Source organism: Zootoca vivipara, chromosome 1 (genome assembly GCF_965207765.1).
Source record: "Zootoca vivipara chromosome 1, rZooViv2.hap1.1, whole genome shotgun sequence".
Classification (NCBI taxonomy): domain Eukaryota; kingdom Metazoa; phylum Chordata; class Lepidosauria; order Squamata; family Lacertidae; genus Zootoca; species Zootoca vivipara.
In genome coordinates this window covers 6,623,304-6,647,290 of record NC_142582.1, presented here as the reverse complement: position 1 = coordinate 6,647,290, position 23,987 = coordinate 6,623,304, and the positions used below count along the sequence as shown (strand labels likewise).

The following is a 23,987-nucleotide window of genomic DNA, read 5'->3' as shown; positions in this document are numbered from 1 at the left end:
GCATATGTTTATTGATTAATGTATGTTAATATATCATTCCAGCTCACTCTTTCAAGTTGACAAACAACATTATTTCAAAAGTTTGTTCTTTTTTTCCAGCTGAACAGCCATTTCAACCATTTTTATTCAAACCTCCCAAAATAAGAGGTTATAACAATCTAGGCAGAGTTAATCACTTTTAAAAGAAGAGTTACATATCAGGATATTTTTTTATTCATAGACAATGGCCTTTAGAACATACATCACAAAAAACCAAGAAAACTGAAAAGTCAAACATACATACTTACAGATTTGCAAATTATCAAAACGTAAAAAATCTATTAGCAGTCAACAAATGCAATGCAACATAATCTTAAGCGTGTTTATGCAGAAGCATGTCCCACTAAGCTCAGTGTGGAATTACTCTTTCTAAGGATTTTAGCCTGGCAGAATAGTCCTAGCTGTCCAAGTGGTCACTGCCTTCTCAGCAGCAACACTGAGAGCAAAACATTACTTTTAAGTACCGTTGCAGCTACGACAGTCTTTCTCCCAACAACCACAGCATCAGCACTAACTCTCACCAATTACAGAGCAGCATGCTCATAGTACCTTCCCCTTAGCCAGGCGTGGACTGAGTCCGTGCTCACGATTTCAAGAGAACATGCTCATGCAGCCATTCTGCACCCCTCAAACAGAAGACGCTGCTCACCAGACAGAAGGACACAGTGCCTTTCCAGGCAGCATAAACAGAATGTGGGAATGTACTGTAAATATTTTTCATTGAAATAAGCGGAACTTCAGATTGTTTAACTTTGGCAATATCATGCATATAGTCAAAGACGCTGTGTGCTTCACCATTAACGGGTAATCATAATTCAAATGTGTTGCAAGGTATCTATGTGCATTCGTGTTTCAAATAAACTCAGGGGTTTTTTTTTTTAGAAAAGGACTGGAGGATTGTCAACAAACATGTTCAGCCAAAGCTCATTTCTTTTTCTGTCTCGGAACAACCTGCTTTCTTATTTGTTTGGTGAATTAATCTAACTAACTAACTTTTACACAGAGTGTACTATTGAAATTAATGATGATGACTAAATTAGTCCCATTTGCGCAGTCAGGCGGAGTCCCCCCAGCCCCCCAGGGCAGCCCGGAGTGGAATAATGACACAGGACTACGTATTTATGGGATTAAAAATTGGCCACAACTTTATTAAAATGCAGATGTAGGAAGACCTTGGCGCAGGCATTGGGCGTATATCCCTCCCAGCCCCCCGCAGGGGGTGGGGTGATCTTCAGGGTTGTCCAGCATGAGTGGGGGTTGGGCTAATTCTGGAGAACATATGTTCAAGCAGATAGCCCGCCCCCCGGATCGCCGCCGCTGGAGGGGGAGGGCAATAACCAGCCAAGTGGCATCGCCAAATGCCCCCCCCCTTGATGCCCGATTACGGGAACCCTGTTATCGCCGCCGCAATAGGGCTGGGGGTCACCGCCCCCACGCCCCTCCCCTTTGTGTAAATGACTAAAGGATTCCGCCCAAGGCCTGCATCCGCCAAAGTTGTGACGAATTGCTACGGGAAAGGCGAAACCTGCCAATGCAGGGAAAGTCCTTTCCAGCCCTTTAACAGCGACCGGTCGTAGCAGCGCCTGCGTGCGTGTACGCCTGTGGGAGAAAAACCTGAAAAGCAAGAAGCCTGTGAAAGAAAACCTGTGGAAGTAACTATTTATTTATTTATTTATTTATTATTATTTTTGTATTTATTTTCATTTATTTTATTCTTCTATGGACCTGTAAGGCAAGCAAAAGGTTAGGGAGTGGAGGGTGGGAAAGCTCTGAATCCGTCGGCTGCTTCCCAGGAATGGCCCCTCTTCTTTGTGTGCAGGTAAGCCTACCTGATCCTACCTGGCCAATCCCCCTGGCATGCCCCCTTCGGCCGGATTGGTCGGCTGATGGAGTGGGCGGTGACTCCAGCCTCCAGCCTCAGGTAGGCAGTGCCAGCCTCCAAACTTCCAGATCTGCCCTAGGGTTCCCAAGGGGGGCTGCGCGCGACTGCGCAAAATGCGCCTCCCCTTTATGTTGGGGAAGCGGTCATTATATCATTGTAGGACTACTCTGTGTCTATAGCTTTGAAAACTGCATGCAGTGAGCATGAGCCACAGGCATCTCAGGGCTCCATTGCCCATTGTAACAGAGGTAGTCCCATTCGCCTCAGTGTCAGGGATTGTTGCACACATACAGCATTGAGGCATGTACAGAGCATTTTTCAGTATTGATGAAAACACATCCATCTATTCACAGGCATCCCCAACCTGCGGCCCTCCAGATGTTTTGGCTTACAACTCCCATGATCCCTAGCTAACAGGACCAGTGGTCAGGGATGATGGGAATTGTAGTCCAAAACATCTGGAGGGCCGAAGTTTGGGGATGCCTGATCTATTCATGTCCTTCTCCATAAGTGCCTCATAGTCCCTGTCCATGCGAGTGCACATGCACAAGGGTCCCAGGTCAAACGGAATGCCCGTGAAAAGCTTCACTACAAAGGAAGTGCAACTGTTGTAGTCTTATTTGCCATTTGTCCTTTCTTCATGTTCCCACACCTGCAGAACACACAGTATCCCCACTTAACCCATGCACCATAACCCATACCTCTGCCATGGATTGAATTTGGGTTGGGATTTATGAGAAGTAGACACAGGTGGGTTATTGATTTGCATCATTAGAAGCATTTGAGAACATGCTTCTGCTTAGCGTGGAATTTGGATTGGGCACAGGAGATGAGACTGCTAACACTCCATTCCTTTCCCCACAGCATTTTGATGGTGGTAATTTTGTCAGCAGGTTGCACAGTCCAGAGTAGGAGGGTGATTTCCTTCAGTCATCCCAGGGTTGGAAATCACAGTGTAGCAGACATGACAAAGGTAGATGTGGCCAACCAAGCAGCAAACACAAATTAGAGAGACAGGGAGACAGAAAGAGGTTTGTAAGGCAAATCTGTTTCAGAAGAGGGAAGGATTTGCTGCTGCAGCTTTCATTGTTCTATTTTGATAACTTGCTTCACCTACATAAAAGAATGAGTGGGTCTGTTTGCACAGCAGTAGGAGGTAAGAATCCTAATTCGATTTTATTAAAACTATTTTGTGCATTGAAAATACTGTAGCAGGATTTCTTTTTTCAGGGTGTGGATTTCCCCCCGAGCAGTGCTGAATACATTTAATCAGCCAGAGCTGGGCAAAGGGATTGGGTGCTGCCATGCACAGACAGCGTACTCTTTTGTCTGCTGTATGCTTCATGAGACCATGCCTGGAGTGTGCACCACTTTAGGTATAAAAGCAAGAATAAAAATGCTGAAGGAAAAGGACCCAGGATACAAGAGTTTCATTCATAATTTATGTCTTTGAGGAAGGATTTTGAGACCAGGGAGTGTTTTACAAATTGATAAGAGCTATTTTTTTCCTTAAAAGAATTAACCCTGATTAGAATGTATTCTAATCTCTCCCCTGCCCCCTGTGCCCCCCCCCCCGGGTTGCTGGAAACAGATATTCAGCAGCTTGAATTTTAACAGTCTTTCTGTAAAAATATTTCTCTGCTAGCTAGGCTTCAATCATTAGGCTGTACCAGGACAGTCCCAATTCATTTCAAAGGGTCTTACTACAGCATATATTTTAAAGAGTACCTACTACAATGGACAAAACAGCTGTATGATTTATTAATTTTTTTGTTAGAGCAATTAAAATATAACACATTCAAATGTACTTCCAGTACATTTTCATTCTTCAGCAATTATGCCATATGGTGGGTGTTAAAGTGGCAATATATGAAAATTTAATGTTATAAAGCAAACTAAAGGGAGGCACAAATCAATACCCCTTCGTTGGGGTACTATTTTGCTGCATTTTAGGCTAATTCATACAATTTAATTTGATTGTCACAATCACGCCATTCTGGGCCATGGCAAAGCATCATTGGGTCTCACATCATTCATTGAACTGTATCTCCCATGTAGATTTCTCCAGCTAGGAGTAGGAATAAGCTTTCATACATGAAGGATTGCTTACTACCTCCTGGGGGGAACAGTCTTGGAATCAGGATGTCTGTCAAGTAGGATTGGAAGCAGTGAGGGAAGAGTAGGTTGGACTGGCCTAACCTTCCCTCCCCCTCCCATTGTTTGTCACTTAGATATGCAACCTTTATGAAATTAGAAGAACCAGCCTTGTGTATCCTAGTAGAAAATACTATAGCACATACTACATAAGTGGTACTGGGAGTCTCTGTAAGGAAAGGCAAGCCACACAGGCATTTTTGGGTGGGCTAGAACATCTTAACTAAAGCACCTTTCTCAGTTATCTGCTTAAGAATTCATATACCTTCAGCGCCATTCCAATGGAGCTGGCATTGACCCAGGGCTTTGGGGTTATGCCCACAGATTGGTTTGCAGTCAGCTTCTCCATATACTTGCCCTGCAGCAAGTCCTTTGCAAATTCAGCTTTTTACAGTACTTCTTCTTTTAAAAGAAGTTAAGTTCTAATTCTCTGCATAGGAAACATGGGTGGGGAGGCTGATTTTAAAAAGTGTGAAAAGTCGGGGAGAAAGCTGGCGCTCCCTTAGAATTGAAAACAGCTGTATTTTACACACAACTTTGTGTGTGCGGACTAGCAGAGGATGAGCAGCGCTCTGTGCAGCAACATCTCTTTCCACCTTTTATTCTGGTACAGAGACTTACATAAAGAGCAAAAGGAAGAGCTTTTGCTTTTACTGCTCTGTGTAAAAGCCATTGACCGGTTAAGGTAATGACATCCTAAAGTGAAATTATATACTTTTGTTGTGTTTAGAATGAAAATACATTTGTGGGGGTGGATGAGGGACTGAAGAAAACTGCATAGCTTCCAGCTTGAAAGCACTGATAGAATCATAACTTTATACAATGAATTAAAAAAAAAAGGTTGATAAAGCAAAGTGAAGTCCTTGTACCCTGTGAAACTTCTGAGTTCTACCTTTCCTGAAGCAGTCACCTGCAGCATCAAGGAACTTCAATCACGTCCCTCTAATCGCAGTGCACACAACTGCCCCTGGGAAAGTAATGAGAAAAATGGGTGCACTCATGCAAGTATTTAGATCATGTGAATTACACTTGAAAATAGTAATTACCCGTTTCTGGTTTGCTTTTGCATTGTGTGTTAGCAATAAGTGGAGGAAGTTGAAATGTGAAACTAAAAATTTTTGTAGGTTTTTTGTATGTTGGAGCAAATCCTGGACAGTAAGCCGCAAAGAAAGATCAGCTGAAGAGGACCTCTGCTAAATACAGCATTCAACCAGATACCAACTTTCAAGCTTTGTGGATGCTTAGTCAAGCTTTAACTTTGTTTCTAGTCTTCCCCAAAGCGAAGTGTGACATAATGAGTTTATTTGCACCACTGTTCAGTAAGAGGAAATTGTGATTCTCTTTGTTGAAGTGAATTTGTTTGTTATCTTAAAAGAAAAAGAATTCATTTGTGGCTCCTTATATACTGCCTGTTTTTTGTCAATGGCTAAGACAGTTCTTGGGTTATAATATTCTAGGATAATAGTCTGGAATAAATAGGAACCCCTATATGGTATGTGTCTGTAGTGCATAAAGTTATCATTCAGTAGAGGAAGGTCCAGGGTCTGATTATAAGAGCAACTCTTTAAAAAGTTACTCCTAGGGGCCATACCTGATGTGATGGATGCAGTTACATTTTCTGTTCACATGTCTGCCTGTTCAAATATAAAGTAGTGGGTGGAAGTCAAACCTTTGCACCAGAGAGATATATGAGTGATGGAAACTCAACTGTAATTGAACCAGGATGGGGAAGAGGTGTGGCTGAAGTGATGGAACACAGAAAGGTAAAATGAGGAAAGGATCTTGTTCCCATCATCAACATGCACCTCATTTGCAAGCATTGTAGCTTGCACACTCACCAAACTCACATGACCAAATGGGCAAACTTGGGAACAGGCATATGTGATTGTTCCTATCACTTATACTTTGGCCTGAGGTGGTAGGTTGGAGAAGTTTACTAAGAGAGGGCAAGCAGTGGTGTTTGTTTCCTTGGATTGCAAACATGCTCTGGCTGCATACATTAACTTCATTATTCTTTGGTGATTAGACCACATTTTTGCTTACTGATGGGATGATGAAATGATACCCCAAAGTTTCAAACCCATATTTCAACAAATCGTAAAAAGATTCTTCTGGATTGGGTTTTTTGTTTGCTTGTATGCTTTATGGAGGGGAGACCTCTTTTATTCTGCCTTGCTTTCTGATGAATGTCTAGTTTTGTCCCAATTTCTTTTACTTTTACTATATAATGTGGTTGTGACACATACTGTGGCAAATTTGCCCTAGACTCATATCTAGAATTTTCGTTTTATATCCTTAATCACTTATGTGTTTGGAGCAAAGTCCTTGTTTTGGCTGTTGGGTTCATTTGCATTGTGGAAAGACATGGACTTCTTCTACTCTTCCTGTGGGCACCATAGAAAACATAATAAATGCATTCATGTTGGCAATGCATTAAATGTGTGTATTGTGCCTTCGGGATGACATTGAGCTTAGCATGGTTGGTTCCTTTCATCCCATGATGTTGCATCGGTGTCCAGTACGTGTCAGCATGTTTCCATTCTGTCTTGTGTTATGTCCTTCTGTCTCTTCAAGTTCTCTGTGCAGTTTCTTCCTGTGTGTCTGTCTGTAGATGAAGGAGCTGAGGATGAGGTGGGACCTCTTCGCAGCAGCTCATGGCATGGGCCAGCTGCCACAGGGGAGAGGCGTAAGTTCCTTGCCCCTTCCATTTCAGTGTCTGTGCCTGATGATGAGCCCTACAATTCGGATGAGGAGTACTATGAACACCCTTTGTTCAGCTCCGAATGGACTGAAGCTAGTGGACCTCCCAATGCCACAGCCCAGAGTGCAGAGGCCTTTTTAGGCTATGAAGAAGGTGAACAAAACATGGTCCCGCTCTTCCTCCTCTCCTCTACCCTGCCATGCCACGTTCATTTCATCATTTGTGTCCAGGGCTGTCAGGTGTCAGGTTTAGACCTAAAGTTTCAGAGTTTTATCCTCCACCTTCTCAGGGTCTTCAGGTAAGAGAGGGACCAGAATCAAAGGGAAAGGCTATTTTATGCTTGGCTTGGCAGCTTTTGCTACAACCTCATGTCCATCAGGCTTTCCCCCACTTTTTCTTTGAACAGCAGACCTCCATGGCATACCACAAATTTCTTTTGAAAGTCTCTTCATTTTCCAAAATAGGTTTCTTTGCAGTACATTGTGGAGTGGAGATGTGGAGTTACTTGTCTGGCTCTTTGGATTCCACTCTTTGGATTCCACTCTTTCAAACACAGTAGTGTATTATTGATGGGAACAGATTGTTGAAACACCACACCCTGTGATTCCAGTCTCAAGGAGTGGGGCTCAAAACATTGCATTTTTCTCCTGGCAAGTGAAGCTGACCAGGACAAATTTTGGGACATTTCTGAATTTATTTCTGGGGTGATCTATGGATTTTACTTTAGTGGAGTGAGTTAATATAATTTTGTCTAGCTAAAACAGACTTGTATTACATATTCAAACAATATTTGAAGAAATAACATCATTTAAAGAAATAGTAATATGACAAAATCAATGAGACTTTGACAAGTATAATTACTTTTGACTCTCTGAAGTTTAAAAGAAAAGTCGGAGAGAGATTCCATTTAAATTAATAGAGCAAGGCTAAGGAGTAAATCCTACACAAATCTGGAGTAGACCCAAGATGGTTGGATGGTACCTTGTATGCCTCCTTCCAGGAACTCCTGAAGACAAGCTGGTGCCAAACATATTGCACTGCAGGGGCTCTGACACATCGCTGAGCCTTCTTTCCTTTGGACCACATCAGTGAGGCTGACCTGAGTGTCTTGTTATCTGGACAGCCTTCGACCTCCATACACACTGCCCAGGCTTGCACCCCGGGGAGAACCTTTTGGTGCTGGTAACACCCCCAGAGGTGCACTCCATTGTCTCTCGAGACATACAGATGCCAACAGCAATGTTCCAACATAGATTTTGCAAGATCAGGCTCCAGAGTTTACCTGTGGTGCTCTATAGTCACTGAAATATACACCCACTTTGAACATAACAATGAATAAGCCATGGCTTGCACGCTCCCCATTCCATGTGCAAAGGGAAGAGATTCTGTTGCTTTTGGGGAACAAATCATGGTTTGTTACTACATCTGAATGCAGCAGACAGTGGCTTCTTCAAACCACATTTATGTTAACAAGGCAGGCTATCAAGCTTCATTTTTGCCATTTTGCATTGTATTCTGTACTTATTTTAGCATGCTGATCAGCACCTATAAGGGCTTCCTACTTTAATAGACAGAACTGCTTTGTTCTTTGTTCCTTTTTCACAACATGGAGCTCTGCCTCCAGTGAAAATCTAACTGGCAAAATGAGGACAATTCCATCTATCTCGTGTGGTTCTGCTCAATCTTAAGTACAGAGTCCATCCTGCAAAGAGCCTTTATCATTATGCAAAGGGTGGCAGAAAATATTTCATGAGCTAATACAAGCAGAATCAATTTTCTTTTTAGCATTTCTTACTATGGTTAAGAAAAATCTCTTCTTTTATTCTTCCTGAATTCCTTTGTAGTACATCTATGGTTTAAATAACTTTGCTGTATATTGCTGAATTGAAGGTAAGCTTGTTGAGTGCACAGCAGTGCAAAAAGCTTCTAAACTGAGCCCTAAAGGTGCGACAATGATCTGTCTCTAGAGAGAGCCACATCTTCTCATATTGCTGCCTCTTGTGCCAAATAATAATGCATGTTTCAATGATTTACAAAGCAACACTATTCATACCTACTCATGTATTGAGATGAATGGGGCTTACCCTTGAGTTGTAGCTTATTCAATGCTACAGTATTGTTACTTCACAAGGACAGAGTGTTTTTGAGTGTTTTTCTGCTTTTAAGCACCAGGCGAATATGTGTTTATTCTATTTAATTTAAAATATTTGTACCTCACCTTTCCATCCAGCAGGATCCACAAAGTGATTTTAAACAGCGGTTTAAAATGAGTTATCAAAACATAAAACAGCAGCATAAGCAATAAAGCCAATGCCAAAGCAACAAGAAGGCAACCATTATCTTGGAGAAAATGTTAATTCTCAGTTCCCCCAAGAGACTCTAAATTAGCCATTGCAAACCCAGTTGCACAGGAGCCAAGCAAGTTTCCCTCTGGGAGGAGTTGTATTCTAGGCACCAATATTGAGAAGGCCCTTTTCTGAATAGACATTAACTATCCATCAGATGACCAGGTGGGGTGGGGGAGGGCAGACAGGGAGCCTCTGGAGATGACCTTGTTCACGAGTCAGTTCATTCTAAAGAAGGTGGTTTGAGGCATCCCAGTCCCAGACTACACAGAGCTTTAAAAGTCAAAACCAACACCTTAGATTGAGCCTTAAAACAAACTGGTTTTATTTTGCATCCTAATGTAACACATATTTCAGTAATCAAAAGTGCAATGTATTTTGTTTGACTATTTATTCGTCTTTTTCAAAACCATCAATCACCATCACACATCTCCATTATAATAGATAACAATTTCTTTCCTAGTCGTTGCCACCTTGGGAACAATAAAACATTTTCAGCTTTATTTTATTACTATGGCTTGCACCAAAAGCATGGGCTATGCATACCATTTGGCAATTAGGAGTGCTCTGCAGGTTTGCAGCCTCCTGGCCTTATCTCCTCTTTCTTTTCAGCTTCACACGCCCCTTTCTTTTTTCTTCCTTGGTTAGCATCAAGACTGAATTGACATAGCCATGGGTAACACTACACATAGTTAGATTCTAAACTAGAAATTGACACCAGGATTAGAAAATTGTCTCTGGTTCTACAGCTAATTATGGTTAGCGGTTATTGTAGCTATACCAGTTCAGATAAAACAATGAACCACTGCTAACTCTAACTAGAGAAGGGAGGGAGAAGTATGAGGGAAAGGAGCATGGAAGCTGTTTACCAAACCATGGTTTGACAGTCAAGAACGCATGATGTTTGAATCAGACCAATTTTCAACACAAATAGATTCAGCATTACGAATGGCATTGTCAGCTATAACAATTATGCATCCTTAAAAAAATTAATGCAAGCTCACTCTGCTTCATAGAACTTAAAATGCGGTAACAGCTAAAGTGGTACAAATGTGTAAATTCTGTATAGAGCTGAAAATGTTGTACATGGGCAACCAGTTTAATGTGTGCATCTTGTGTATGTGTCTTGGTGTCACCTCATTTTCCCATCCTTTCCCCCTTCTGCTCTGTCAAAGAAGAAGAAGAAGAAGACACTGTTAAAGGTCCAGTGGCTGGTGAACCCAAACCTGCTGTTCCGCTTGGTGGGGAATGTGAGAAAATGAGGGATCCTGCTGAGCCTTTGCAACAGGCAGAGGGCTCCAAAGAGGCCCAGCAGGACTCCATTTCTGAAGACCAAGTGGCACGTAATGGGGAAAATGTCACCCTAGTTGAGGAGGAACCCTCGAAAGCCAAAATGCCTTCCTTGGGTGAGGAAGGTGTGTCCTCCTTAGGGACCTGCATGTGTTGGCTGCATTTGAGCTGTTCTCAAGCTTCCTCCACTCCACTCCATTTACTCTTTCCTCCATTTATTACCCTCATGATTAATGCTCTTGTTATTATGCTTTGAGGAGTGCATAACAGGCAAGCCAATTGTGCAAATGCTGTGTGATGATGACATGGTTTCCCACCACTGCAGCTGATTCCTGACTTTCCCCCCTAACCATGACACAGTATGCTATGCAGCCAAGCTGATATACCACAAAGCCGCCTTCCCTCCCTTTTCATCGCAGATGTGTTTGCCAGTCACATTGCTGATCTATGTATATATATTTTTCCGTTTTGTTTTTGATGCAGAGGTTCATCTGCTTTTCATTTCAAGAAACCAGCTGATTAACCTTGACTATGACATAAAGAGGCTTAAATTGTACCAATGTCTTTTGTTTGCAGTGTGCAGTGTATTTTTGCTTATGCTTCAGTACATTCTGGCTCAATTTCTCCAAGGCTGCTGCTTCTTATGTCATATCTTTGCCATTCATTGCAGTCCACCTTGACCCTCCTTAGCCATTGCCAGAATTTTTTGTTTTCATCTTTGTTACCTTTCTTACAAGTTGATGACGGATATTGAAAACCCAGTGCAGGAATAAAATTTGCATAGATTCCAGTGATATTTTGGTAACCAGAATGAAGAGCAAGATTAGACATTGAGGGTGAAATCCTGTGTTACTAAGTCAAACAAATCATAATGAAGCTCTTCTACTTGAGGAAAAACTAAATACAAGTTCAGAGTTTGACCTCCTAATGAAATCTGTTAACCCTGTTAACCAGATCCAGAGGCTGTGATCCAGAGGTCTGCAAGTGCACTCATATTCTCAGGCACTTCCACAAATAATCGCACAAGAATTCAGCCTAACTTTTAATGGAATATTTGTGGAAAGTTTGATTCAGAGTGAAATGGTTGAACACTAAGAATAAATGTTGCTGCAGAAAAATCAATTTAGCTTATATGACCTTTTAGACGAGGATGTCAACATACTTTCTGTAGTACCAATCTAGACTGTGGGGAAGGATTGGACTGGGACTGCAACACTGGAACTTCACTCTGATATAATTCCTATTAAATAGCACCCCACCCCTTTCCAAGCTGTTCCCCTGCAGGTTAAATAGCACCTGCTGGAGTCGGGGGTCTCAACTCAAAGATCCTCTCAACAGCTGCTATTCACACTTTTTAAAAAAAAATCACAGAAGATCCTATTTATGGGTGATCTGATACACAGTACATATAACATTATTTCTGTTAAAATCTCTCAAGAATGACTCCCATTGAAACTTAAGTCATAGACCAGGCATCCCCAAACTGCAGCCCTCCAGATGTTTTGGCCTACATCTTTCATGGCGGTGGGGGAGGAAGAGAGTAAGGCCCACTCAGCATTGGCTTCAAACAAGTAGGGATGCTCACGTGGGGCAATAGACAGAAATGTAACCCTCATGTAAGATGAGATCTTGCCTGTATTATTTATTTATTTATTCATTTATTTGGATAGTACTTAAGAGATGGAGGGTAGACTTGATAGATGTATACAGCATTAAACACAGACTTAGATAACTTGTGCAGAGAGAAACAATCCTCTCTTTCACATTGAAATCGACCAGAGAAGTTAAATGAGCGACACTTTAAGGTCAAATTACACAAGTGTACTCCTTTGCCGAACACATAATTTACAGAATTAACTATCAAAAAATATGATGAGGACCATTGTCTTGGATGGCTCCCTCCCCACATATAAACCTGCTCAGAGAGAGTAGGTTGCTCAGGGGCAATTAGCTGCGTCAGCTAAAAGTTAACCCTCCAAAGACAGCATACCTTTGTTCATCAGGGGCTGAGCACCGTCACCATGATGCCTGGCTTGTGAGCTTCCAGTGGTACCTGGAGCCAGAATTTGGGGTGAAGGTGTTTTCAAGCAAGGGGGTTTATTTATATGAACTGTGAAGCATATAGTGCACTTAGCTAGGGGGATTAGGGGCTTCCAAGCTTGTTCGAATGAAACAGCTGCTCTGCAAAAGGACAGCTGTTTCCCAATTTGGAACAGGTTCTCTGGATCACAGCCGTAGTGTGGATCATAGTTCTTAACAGGTTTATCTCAGTCTCTCACAATGTCTAATCTGGTGTAAGAATGTGATCGTTAAAAATAGTGGCAGTGTTGCAAAATGATCATTTGTGGGAAATGAAGCAATACCAAATATTTCCATAGAAATATGGGACTGTTGTCGGGATGAATTGTTTTTCAATTTCCTGTTCCTAGGTTTAGAAGGATACCAAGAACAATATATACTTTGCAGCTGAATCCTAGACATGCTTACTCAGAAGTAAGCTTGCCGAATTCAGTGGGGTTTACTCACAAGCAAGTGTGCACAGGATTGCAGTGTTAATGTTTATTCCTTTTGAAACCGATTTCTTTTTAAACAAATGGGATAAAAATTGTGCTGTATGCTGAGCTGAAATGGTTCCCACTGAAATAATTATATATGTTGAGAATACAGAATTTTGCCAATATTTTTTCAGGACATTTTTAAAGACATGTGTAACCATGATTGTAATATGATGTTGTAGATTGCATTATGCAGGTCCTGTAATTGCCTGAGGAAGCAAAGTCTTATTAAGCATGGCATATAATATTTAGGAAAGGCATCACTATATAAAATGTTACCAAAGGATATAAGCAAATGAAGAATTACAGTTTCCATGAACTTTAAATAAGAAAATCTAAGCCTTCAGCAATGTGCTGGAAGCTGCAGTGGCCCTGATTTTGTTTTGAAGCAGTGGTAGATCTTCACATTTTGTCTTAACATCTGGATTTCAAAGAATGAGGAACGCTTTAATGACAGTAATCTGATTTTTTAAAATATATGAAAAGGGGGGAATGCTCCTCCTGTATTAAATGAAAATTGGTGAATAAATTGCTTTGTTACTATTATTTGATTGAGCTCAAATAAAAGGAATCATATAATTAAACGGATTTAGAGGTTTGAATGTTATAATGTGCAGCCTATCACAAATGTGATGCCTATTTTTGACTGTAATTCAGAATTTATATCATTGAGTGATATTCATTGTCAGGCAGAGTAGGCCTGTTGAAATCAGTAGATTTAAATTATTTAACTGATTTTAGTAGGTCTATTGACCAGGCATGTCAAACCTGCGGCCCTCCAGATGTTTTGGACTACAATTCCCATCTTCCCCAACCACTGGTCCTGCTAGCTAGGGATCATGGGAGTTGTAGGCCAAAACATCTGGAGGACCGCAGGTTTGACATGCCTGGCTCTATTCTGAGGATGACTGACATTGGATATCACCCATTGTACCATAAAGCATAATAAGATGAAGTTGGGTTTATCTGTAGTGTAATGCTTGTGAGGAAACTGGCCTGTGATTTTAAAAGCATAATAATTTGCCATTAAACTATAGGTAGGTTTGCGTGTATCACAGGAGTTATTATTATTACTTTTAATAAAGATTTGTCCCTCTAAAAGAGAGAAAAACAGAGCTCTAAAAAGGTACCATTGCATGTGACCCCCCCCCCTTTTAACCACTCTGCCATGCCAAATAATGCTGTAAACTAGTCTGCTGCTGCCTGTGAATGCTTTAAGTAATCTGTTGTAAAATCCAATCAAACAACTACAGATTTACTTGCAGCTTCGAAGATGGAAATCCATGAGGAGCATACAGGCCTTTTTGCAGCTGAGCCATTAGGCCCAAAGGAACCAGAGAAAGGAAGTAAGACTAGTGAGCAACCTATACATGATGCCTTAGTTCAACAGCCAGCAAAAACCGAGACTTTAGAAACAACAGAATCACAAGGCAAAGGAGAAGAAAAAATGCTCCCAACCCTGTCAGGACAGACCTTAGATGCCAGTCCACAACAGAAAGAGGACAGGAATTCTGTAAAAGCAGATTTTGATTTCACTGGAGAGCCACATCTACATAAAGAACCGAAAGATTTGTCAACAGAGCTGCACAAAGAAAGTAAAACTGATGAAAAGGCGCCAGAGGCCCAGAAACCTGTCGCTGAAGCACTACCCTTCAGGTCTAGAGATGGCCAGTTTGATGCTATAAAAAGTGACTTTACCTCTCATGAAAGCATAGGTTGTTTCTCATCTTCAGAATTTACAGTGGGCCAAAAAAGCACAGTTAAAACTGTGTTTTCTTCTGAAACTTTGCCAGTTACTCTACATAAATCTGAGCCACATGGTAGTAGGAACATGATGCAAATATCTACTGCTTCAGAGATTGCCAAAGATAGAAAAATTGACAAAGAGCAAGCAAAAAAACATGAAGAAGAATTTGAAGTGTTGACTTCTCAAGCCTCAAAACAAATTAGAGTGCAGACGCCTACCCAGAATGTTCCTTTTTGGGAGGAAGAGAAAGATATGACAGAGGATGAAAGCGACGAGGAGGGGTTCTCCATTTCCAGTGGAAAAAAGCACAAGATATTAGATGATCATTTTTTAAAAGCTCATGGCCAACAAACAACTGCTTTAGGTAAAGAAGTAGAAGGAACTGATTCTAAAAAGCCTGCGGGTACTCTCAAAGCAGAAGAAGAGTTGGAGAAAACTGAGGTTTCATCAACATGGGATATTAAAAAAGAGGAAAAGCATGGCACAGAGAGTTCTACAGAAAGACTCAGCCAAGAATTACTTCCTGAAAAAGTAAAAGAGCCTTTAGATAAAGCTATATTGCCTGCAGCAATAGAGAAACCCACTGCTGAACCCAGCAAAGAATCTGTGCAAGGAAAGGATGGGAAAGGGGAAGTGTTCTCAGCTGCAGATTCAGAAGCTCACAAAATGCAGATAGAGGAGGATAAATCAGGAATGTCTACATATTTTGAGACTTCCACCCTTAAAGATGAAACTATCACGAGTGACATCCTACAGCAAGGCAATGATTACTATGAACTGAGTGATACTAAAGAGGAGACCTACGACCCTTACCATAAAGATTTCATCATATCTAAGAAAGACACTGAGGAATTTCAGCCAGAGGCATATCAACACACCAGCATACCTGCTCATGAAATGGGATACAGCACCCTTGCCCAGGGCTTCCCAGATGATTCTGAGGAACCTAGTTCCCCTACAGAAAGAATGTACACCATTGACCCAAATGTATATGGGGATAAGAGAGAACTCCACAGTAAAAATAAAGATGACTTAACTCTAAGCAGGAGCTTGGGGCTTGGTGGGAGATCTGCCATAGAGCAGAGGAGTATGTCAATTAATCTGCCCATGTCCTGCTTGGACTCTATAGCACTGGGGTTTAACTTTGGGCGGACACATGATCTTTCACCACTAGGTTCAGATATTATGGATAATGCTAGTGGCGACGAAGGTGATGATTATTTGCCAGCCACTACTCCAGCAGTAGAAAAGTCTCCCTCCTTCCCATCAGTGAGCAGGGAAGAAGATGAAAAAACTGAAGAGTCAAAAGTAAAAGAAGGAGGAGAGATCCAGGTGGAGCCTTTGTGTGAGTCACCCTTCCTGGCTAAAGATTATTACAAAAATGGGACTGTAATGGCTCCTGATTTACCTGAAATGTTAGACTTGGCAGGCACAAGGTCAAGAGAAGCATCTGTGAGTGCAGATGCTGAGGTAGTCCACAGGAAGTCTGTTCCTTCAGAAGCAGTTGTAGAGGACAGTGGAGTGGCCCAGCTCCTCATGGCTGATGAGAACCATATGACTCTAAAAGCTGACAGTCAACTAGAAGATTTAGGTTACTGTGTTTTCAATAAGTACACGGTGCCAATGCCATCTCCAGTACAGGACAGTGAGAATTTGACGGGGGAAAGCTGTCCCTTTGATGAAAAAATTAGAAGAGGTGTCGCTGCAGACCTTTCTTTGATAGAGGTGAAGTTGGCAGCAGCTGAGAGAGCCAAAGAAGAAAGAGAGGCCTCTGGGGAATCAGCAGTTTTGGGCAAAGAGTTTGAGCAGGAGAGAAAAGCTATTGATAAACTAGATACTGTGCTAGAAAAAAGCGAGGAACAAAGTGACTCTAAAGAAGTTTGTTCTCATGAGGACACTGAACATGAAAAAGCAAAGCCTGCTCCAACTTTAGAAAGTTCAGGTGATAAACATATAGTTGGACTGGAAGAGAAAGGTTCTTCATTATCCGAGAAAGAAAAAAAAGCTGTTCATGTTGCTGAAGAGACAGGCAAGGCAGAAATTTCCTATAAACCAGACTATGATGCTATAAAGCATGAGATGGATTCTGCTGCTCGGCAAGTTGAGCAAGAAAACCAGAGTAAGTTAGGAGTTCATGTCACTGAGCCTGTTACAGAGCAAGGCACAGATGATCAAGAAAAGACCCTCTCAACATTGCCCCAAGACCCCAGTGTCTGTGCAAAAGCAGAACCTGCTCAAATGAAAGATGCCAATAAACTCTCTGAAACTGAAGTTAAGGAGAAAGGAGCTAAGCCTGACCTGGTTCACCAAGAAGCAGTAGATAAAGAAGAATCGTATGAGTCAAGTGGTGATAATGACCAAGCACAAGAGGGCTTGCCTGTAGAAACTTTAAAACCATATGATGACAAATTACGACTAGAAAGCCCTTCTTTGTCGGAAGAGGAGATGGCATCACAATTGACAGTGGAACAACCAGTTACAGAAAGAGGTGTATCTAAAGCTACCCAAGATGAAACAACTGAAATTCAAATGGAGAACATACCACAGCCTAAGGAAGATAATGTGGAATCTCTAGGACTGGAAGGCTCTGTAAAAACTGAGGCATTGCAGGAAGGAGAAGAACAAGAGAAGGAGAGTAAGCAAGCAGAACAACAACAGGAAGAGATCAAACAAGCAGAAGAACAAGAGGAAGAGAGTAAGCAAAAAGAATATGAGGAAGAGAGTAAACTAGAGCAAGCAGAAGAAATTAAGCAAGAACAGCAGAAGGAAAAGATCATGCAGGGAGGTGAGGAAGAGAGTAGACAAGAAGAGGAAAAGAGGAAGCAAGAGGAAGAGATTGAGCAGGAAGAAGGAGAGATGAGGCAAAGAAGCAAAGAAGGGGACTTTGGTGAAGAGCTTGAGGTGTGTGAAGCTGTCCCTGCGCAAATGCCTGAACTCAAAGGAGTAATAGAGTCTGTGGTTACAATTGAGGATGACTTCATCACAATAGTGCAGACCACAGTCGATGAGGGAGAAACCAGCTCCCACAGTGTGCGCTTTGCAGAGGCACCACCGGCTGATACAGAAGAAGAAAGCGTCCATCCTGAAGTGGAGGTGGAGGTGGAGGCGGTGACTGATGTAGAAGCAGAGACAAAAGAAAGCTCTCTGGAAGCTCCTGGCTCCCCTGAACAAGAAGAAATCCCATTGACTGATTACAAGACAGAGACGTATGATGACTATAAAGATGAAACAACCATTGATGACTCCATCCTGGACACAGACAGCATATGGGTAGATACTCAAGGTGTGCCTTATCCTTTTTTCATTTTTCGTTTCCAAAATTATTCATTAATAATAAATAATAAATAATTATAATTAATTATAATTAATAATTAATATTACTGCATTCAGGAATATTGTTAAAATAATGACAATAGGAAATAATCTGATTTTTAAAAATGAAATCCCACTGAAGCACTATTAACATTTTACTAATTCTGGTTTTGTTTTTTTTGTTTTTTGTTATAATTTACTCTGATCCTGCAGATGATGATAGGAGCATCATGACGGAACAGTTAGAGACTGTTCCTAAAGAGGAGAAGGCAGAGAGAGAATTGCGGAGACCGTCTCTTGATAAACATAAAAAAGAGAAACCTTTAAAAACTGGGAGAGGCAGGATTTCTACTCCCGAAAGAAAAATAGCTAAAAAGGAACCTAGCACTGTCTCCAGAGATGAAGTGAGAAGGAAAAAAGGTTCATGTAATACTCACTCTCTTTTTCCTATAATGCCATACTGTGAGTTGTTCACCTGTTTTATAGGAGTATTTTAGCAGTACTGTTACACATTTAATCAAGAATATTCATTTGTGTTAACAGCAAGGCATTCAGTCTACACTGCTTCCAGCCACTCCAGTTCAGGCTGATGATTATTTTCTTTTATGGAGTAGGAAAACATCCTGTATGAGAATTCAGCTCTGCTTACTTGGATTCATTAATACCAAATAAATAACATCAGCATAAAGTCACGTATGTACCATGACTTTGCTAATGCTCTGGGTAGCCATGTGGCAATCTTTCGATCTCCTTAGTTGCCGAATCTAGTATGTAAAATATCCCACTATTATTCCCCGTGTGCAAGAGGCAGAGAATTGTCAGTGGGCACCAGTCAGGGATGCGGGTGGCACTGTGGTCTAAACCACTGAGCCTAGGGCTTCCCGATCAGAAGGTTGGCGGTTTGAATCCCCGTGACGGGGTGAGCTCCCGTTGCTCGGTCCCAGCTCCTGCCAACCTAGCAGTTTGAAAGCATGTCAAAGTGCAAGTAGATAAACAGGTACTGCTCCATCGGGAAAGTAAACGGTGTTTCTGTGCGCTGCTCTGGTTTGCCAGAAGCGGCTTAGTCATGCTGGCCACATGACCCGGAAAAACTGTTTGCGGACAAACGCCGGCTCCCTCAGCCAGTAAAGCTAGATGAACGCAGCAGCCCCAGAGTCGTCTGTGACTGGACTTAACTGTCAGGGGTCCCTTTACCTTTTACCAGTCAGATCTGTGGCTCCACTGGGTTTTGAACCCTGGTTAATGTCCAGCATTTTGTCCAAACCAAAGTGAGGCCTAGATCCTGGAGATCTGTCACTTAGCTAAAAAAATACCTCCATTCACCAGTGGAACTTAGCCCATACCCTTTCAGACATAGCCTTGGAAGCTGCCCAGTACAATTGCAATGCCACATGGCAGGAGTGTGCAGGCTGGAGTGGGAATATGCGCTCATTCTATGCAGTTTGTACAGAAGGTTCCTGGCTTGCACGGTCTGAGTGTGGTGACAGGTAAATTGACACTTGCTATACCCAATGATATGAAGGGTCAGTGTTGCCTGTAACAACTACAAAGTCGTCTCTGGGCCTTCGTAGGCTCACATTCAAACTGAAGGTCTAACATGGTACCAACAGCCAAAATGTCATGTTGAAATATATTTCGGTTTCTCGGTTTTTTGTTTCTGATTGTATGCTCTTGTTTTCTTGTCTATCTATAGCTGTATATAAGAAAGCTGAACTTGCTAAAAAAGCTGAAGTTCAGGCTCACTCTCCCTCCAGGAAAATCATTTTAAAACCTGCTATCAAACATACTAGACCAACTCATCTCTCCTGTGTTAAGCGGAAGCAGACAGGTGATTGTGCTGTCTTGAATTTATGCAACGTGGCTGGCAAACATAGACATTACTATTGTTATTATTATTTGTAATCTCATTGCTCTACTGGCTGCTCTGGTTTTGATTTTAGTTTTCCTTCTCCCCTTCTGAGACCTTTTTCTGCTGTCATGAATGATACTGCTTTTTTGTATCATGTTTTATTTATTTATTTATTTGAACAGAGACCATGATCATGTATGCTTGTCATGCTTGGATTTCCCAAGTTCTGTAGTTGTTTCTTGGCATTGTGGTTTGACAGTGGTGTTGTAGAAATTTCTCTGTTTTGCCTTGTTCTGTTTTATTTTCTCTCTCTCTCTCCATTTTTGCTCTGTTCTGGTGGGAAGTGCTAATGGCTTTAAACCATGGTTTACATTTTTTTCATCTATATCCCTTTTTTTCCTCATGCATAATAATAAGAAGCATTTCAGCTTTGTTCGGCTTGTATTTATATTGTATGCATTTGCTGTTTCAAATCTATTACCGTATTTTGTATATTGAAAGTTTTTATGTATTGAAACACAAAACCTGCAGGGCGAATTGAGCTCTGCCATGAAGTGGAAAGTGAAGAAATTTGTAGTCAGTAGGACTATGAATCTATAACTTTCCATCTTTTTCTGCAATGAAGACCTTGGACAATACAGGAGGGGGAAATAGGGTTTTTTTCAGTTTATGCATATCTCTGTTGTCATTTGGAGGAACAGAAACTTGGGCTGTACAGTGCTTTCCAGGCTGCGTGTGGAAGCATAAATGGATACAAACCTACAAGGAACGACACTGTTTGATTTGCACTGAAATGAAAAAGAATTGGATTTGCACAACCCCACCATTTTAGTTGGATCTGTGTGCGGAAACTTAAGTGGCTCATGCACATGCTCTGCCTCTTCATACATTCACACACTAACATTATTTGATCCCCATCCTTCAAAGGGAAGAAGAATAAAAAAACATCCTCGTTCTCTTTCAATACTTCTATGTAAAGAATTCATCAGATGATTCTACTAACTCCAGGAAAAATGTTTCTGTGACCCCAGCACTTGAAAAATATTCCCACTCAGTATTTTCATACAGTATAAAATTGCAAATAGGTGTGCCATTTAATAACTTACAAATATAAGAACTCTTATTGTTAATAGACTAGATCTCTGTATCTTCAGTTTAATGCTGAGTAGTAACCTAAACCCGCAAAGCTTTTTAAAAAGGTTAACCCAAATTATATTGAGAGAAAGTTGGCCTTTCCGTTATCTGGTTTTTTTGTTTGTTTGTTTGTTTGTTTGTTTTGCAAAGGGAGGCTATATTTCATTTTCAAAATAGCTGCACAGATTATTCCTTAACCACTACACAAATAAAAGTGTAACTCAGCAAATATATCCATATAGTGTATTACATAATATTTTGTGGTCTATGCATGTTGATTCACAAAATTAGTCATTAGGCACAGTTGGACCCACTAAAGTAAGGTTCATGCCAGTACGACATGGGGGTGGAACTAAGTGCATACCATCCTGTTTCTGGGTGGATCTTTAATGGGAACGCTTTTAAAATCAGCATGATAACACACATTTTTTTGGGGGGGATTCCTCTTAAACCTCTATGTTTACATGGAGGAGACTAAGTTTTTTTCTGTACAGTTCCCCCTGAGGGTGAAAGAACGTCATCAAATCATCTCAGGGAGACTTGCTGTATGTGTGTTCGGAGTGTATGATGGCAATACTCCAGAATCTCACACTGTCCAATCTCTCTCAAAACTTCAAAACATCATTCGCCAGACTGCGAGGCTGGATGCCCTATTTTTAGCAGTTTAAAAGTAAAAATAAAAAAATCAGAGGAATGGAAGTAGTGCCCATCCTTTGGACCATCATAATGGAATTCACAGGGCTGCACCCTGTTCAAATCAGGTGAGTCTTTTTTGGAATCCAAGTTCAGCAGATTCAAGGACACACACACCCCGCCGCCCACTTCCAGCCAATCCCTGCAATATATAGCAACCACTATCCGGATTAGGGTTCTGAGATAGAAAAAATGCAATCATTATAACTATTGGGTTCTGCTTGAAAAGGTCACCACATGGTGATGTTAATGATGCGACTAGATGGCTGGCTGTAGCCTTTAACTACATTCAACCTTTTGACATGAAGTGAGTTGAGTTTTCTCTGACTCCAGCAGACCCTCAGAAACCAAGAGGTGGGAATTACCAGAATTGCCATGTTAGTAGAGACCCTACATATAGCCAGTGTATACATTTCTGTGATTCATTTCCCCAACTTTTCCCTCAGTTAAAAACAGCTGTTGGTGGCTTCAGGCTGAGCAGAGGTACAGGAAGGGAGGGAGATAATTTTTTACCTGTTGTCTGTCAATTCAAAATTTCCCTCCCTGCCCCCAAGGAGGAAAACAACTGGTTGAGCAGTTTTGAGCAAACAATGGCTGGCATGCACACACATGTGTGTTGGCAACAATGCTCACCTGTCATATGAAAGCCTCTCCTCAGTTTTCTGTTCCACATGAGCAATGATCAGCTGTCAGTATAAAGAATACGTGAGAGGTCTAAGAGATGGTCTAGTCCTCGCATGTGGAAATCCATCATCAATGCAAAGAGAAGTAGGTGTTGGTGCTGCGATCCACAATTCCCTACCCCCATAATGGCTGAGATTGAAGAAATGTGCCTTCTGCATGGTTTGTGAAAGCAAACCAGGATCTAAAAGTGATTTTCAGATCCTGGTCTATTTTTTCTAACTCGAGTTTAAACAAACCATAGTTCCCCGAGTTCAGTTGTCACAGGGAACTGTAATTAGCTTAGTTTAAAAATTGGGAGCAAAAACATTCTATCTCTTCTGAAATGGGAAAGAGGAAGGGAACGGGGACCGGACAGTCTCAAGGCCAACTGTGGCTTGTGCATCTTTGTGAACTTGGGCTATAAGTAAAAGGTTTCGAGGGTTTCTTTTTTTTAAAAAAAGCTTAAAATGCAGGGAAGGCTCCCCCTGTAATTATAGCCTTAGAGATCTTAGGAAGCTGGTAACCAGTGCTCTTCTCTTAGTCATGAAAAGTGCAGATTATTTGACTGTATTTGGCCAGCCTTGTATTTGTTTCTGATGGATTTTACCCACAGTTTTCCAGTTGCTAATTTCTAAGCAGGAAAAGATAAGTCTCTCAAATCCTAGGATTGTGAGCTGATGTTTTTAATGTCATTGTTTTAAAATTGTGAATGTTGCTGAAAGAAGTGGTAATTGCAAATCATGGGTTCTTCAGAATGCTCTTAGTTTTTTATCAAACATTTCTCATATTCTCCTTTTCTTGTATGGGTAAGCATATTCAAAGCTCACTAGCAGGTATATTTTCCTATAGTAGTAATTTTGAATATATTTGCATGGAATGTAAGTCCCATTAAATTTGTCAGTGGGACTTTCAGCTGTGTAAACATGCAAAGGATTGGGGTTATGAATGGCAATAGAGCTTAGGTTCTAGAAAAAGAAACTAATTCATAAAATCAAGTATACCTGCAGTTGTTCCAGATTTTGATTCAGAGTGGTTTTCCTTCTTTCTTGATGCACAGAATGGAAAAGGAAAGAAAGGAATTCTTTTAGAAAGCATTTTAAGTCATCACTATCATCCAAACATTGTCGTAATTTGTACTTCACTCTTTGATTGGTTGAAAATGTAAGACTGTGCTTCCTTTGTGACATCACAACATTGATATTATAGGGCAAATGGGCATCAGCTCAGGCTATGTGAACTGGGTCAAACATGTATTAGGTTTGTCTTAATCACCTTAAATTTCATATTTACCCCAGGAGTAAATATGTTTCTTGCATGATTAAACTGTTAGCCAAACTCCAAAGGACAGGGTGAAGTCATGATCCAGGTTCATTGTTCAGATGGAGGAGTTGTTATGCTTTCAGGTAAGTCAGCAGTAAAGGTGTTTTGCCCTCATTTCAGAGCATTGGATTATTGGTTAGCAGTGGACGATTGGAATCTGATAAAATGAGAGGTATCTGTTATGGGGATAGGTGAACAGCAGCAAAATTTATAGAGGGGAAATTATACAGGCATCTTGTACTGAACATTCTCTGCCAGATATTTTTTGACTGAAACTCTTTCCTTTGTTTTCTGCTTCTGACT

The 23,987-nt window shown here is 41.1% G+C and overlaps 1 protein-coding gene across 15 annotated transcripts in view; it reads left to right on the top strand.

Moving 5' to 3' along the window:
* The window catches only part of MAP2 (microtubule associated protein 2), a 241,407-nt gene that overhangs the window by 180,428 nt on the left and 36,992 nt on the right, over positions 1-23,987 (top strand). For 7 of the 15 annotated variants that reach the window (XM_060282211.2, XM_060282225.2, XM_060282223.2 and 4 more), the window contains 4 exons: positions 10,297-10,536; positions 14,232-17,996; positions 18,239-18,445; positions 19,719-19,853. The exons of 5 other annotated variants lie outside the window; for them this stretch is intronic. In XM_060282211.2, coding sequence (XP_060138194.2) covers positions 10,297-10,536; positions 14,232-17,996; positions 18,239-18,445; positions 19,719-19,853 — 4,347 coding nt within the window. The remainder of the gene's footprint in view (positions 1-10,296; positions 10,537-14,231; positions 17,997-18,238; positions 18,446-19,718; positions 19,854-23,987) is intronic. 3 more of the 15 variants (XM_088669015.1, XM_060282199.2, XM_088669041.1) reach the window with 1 other exon arrangement.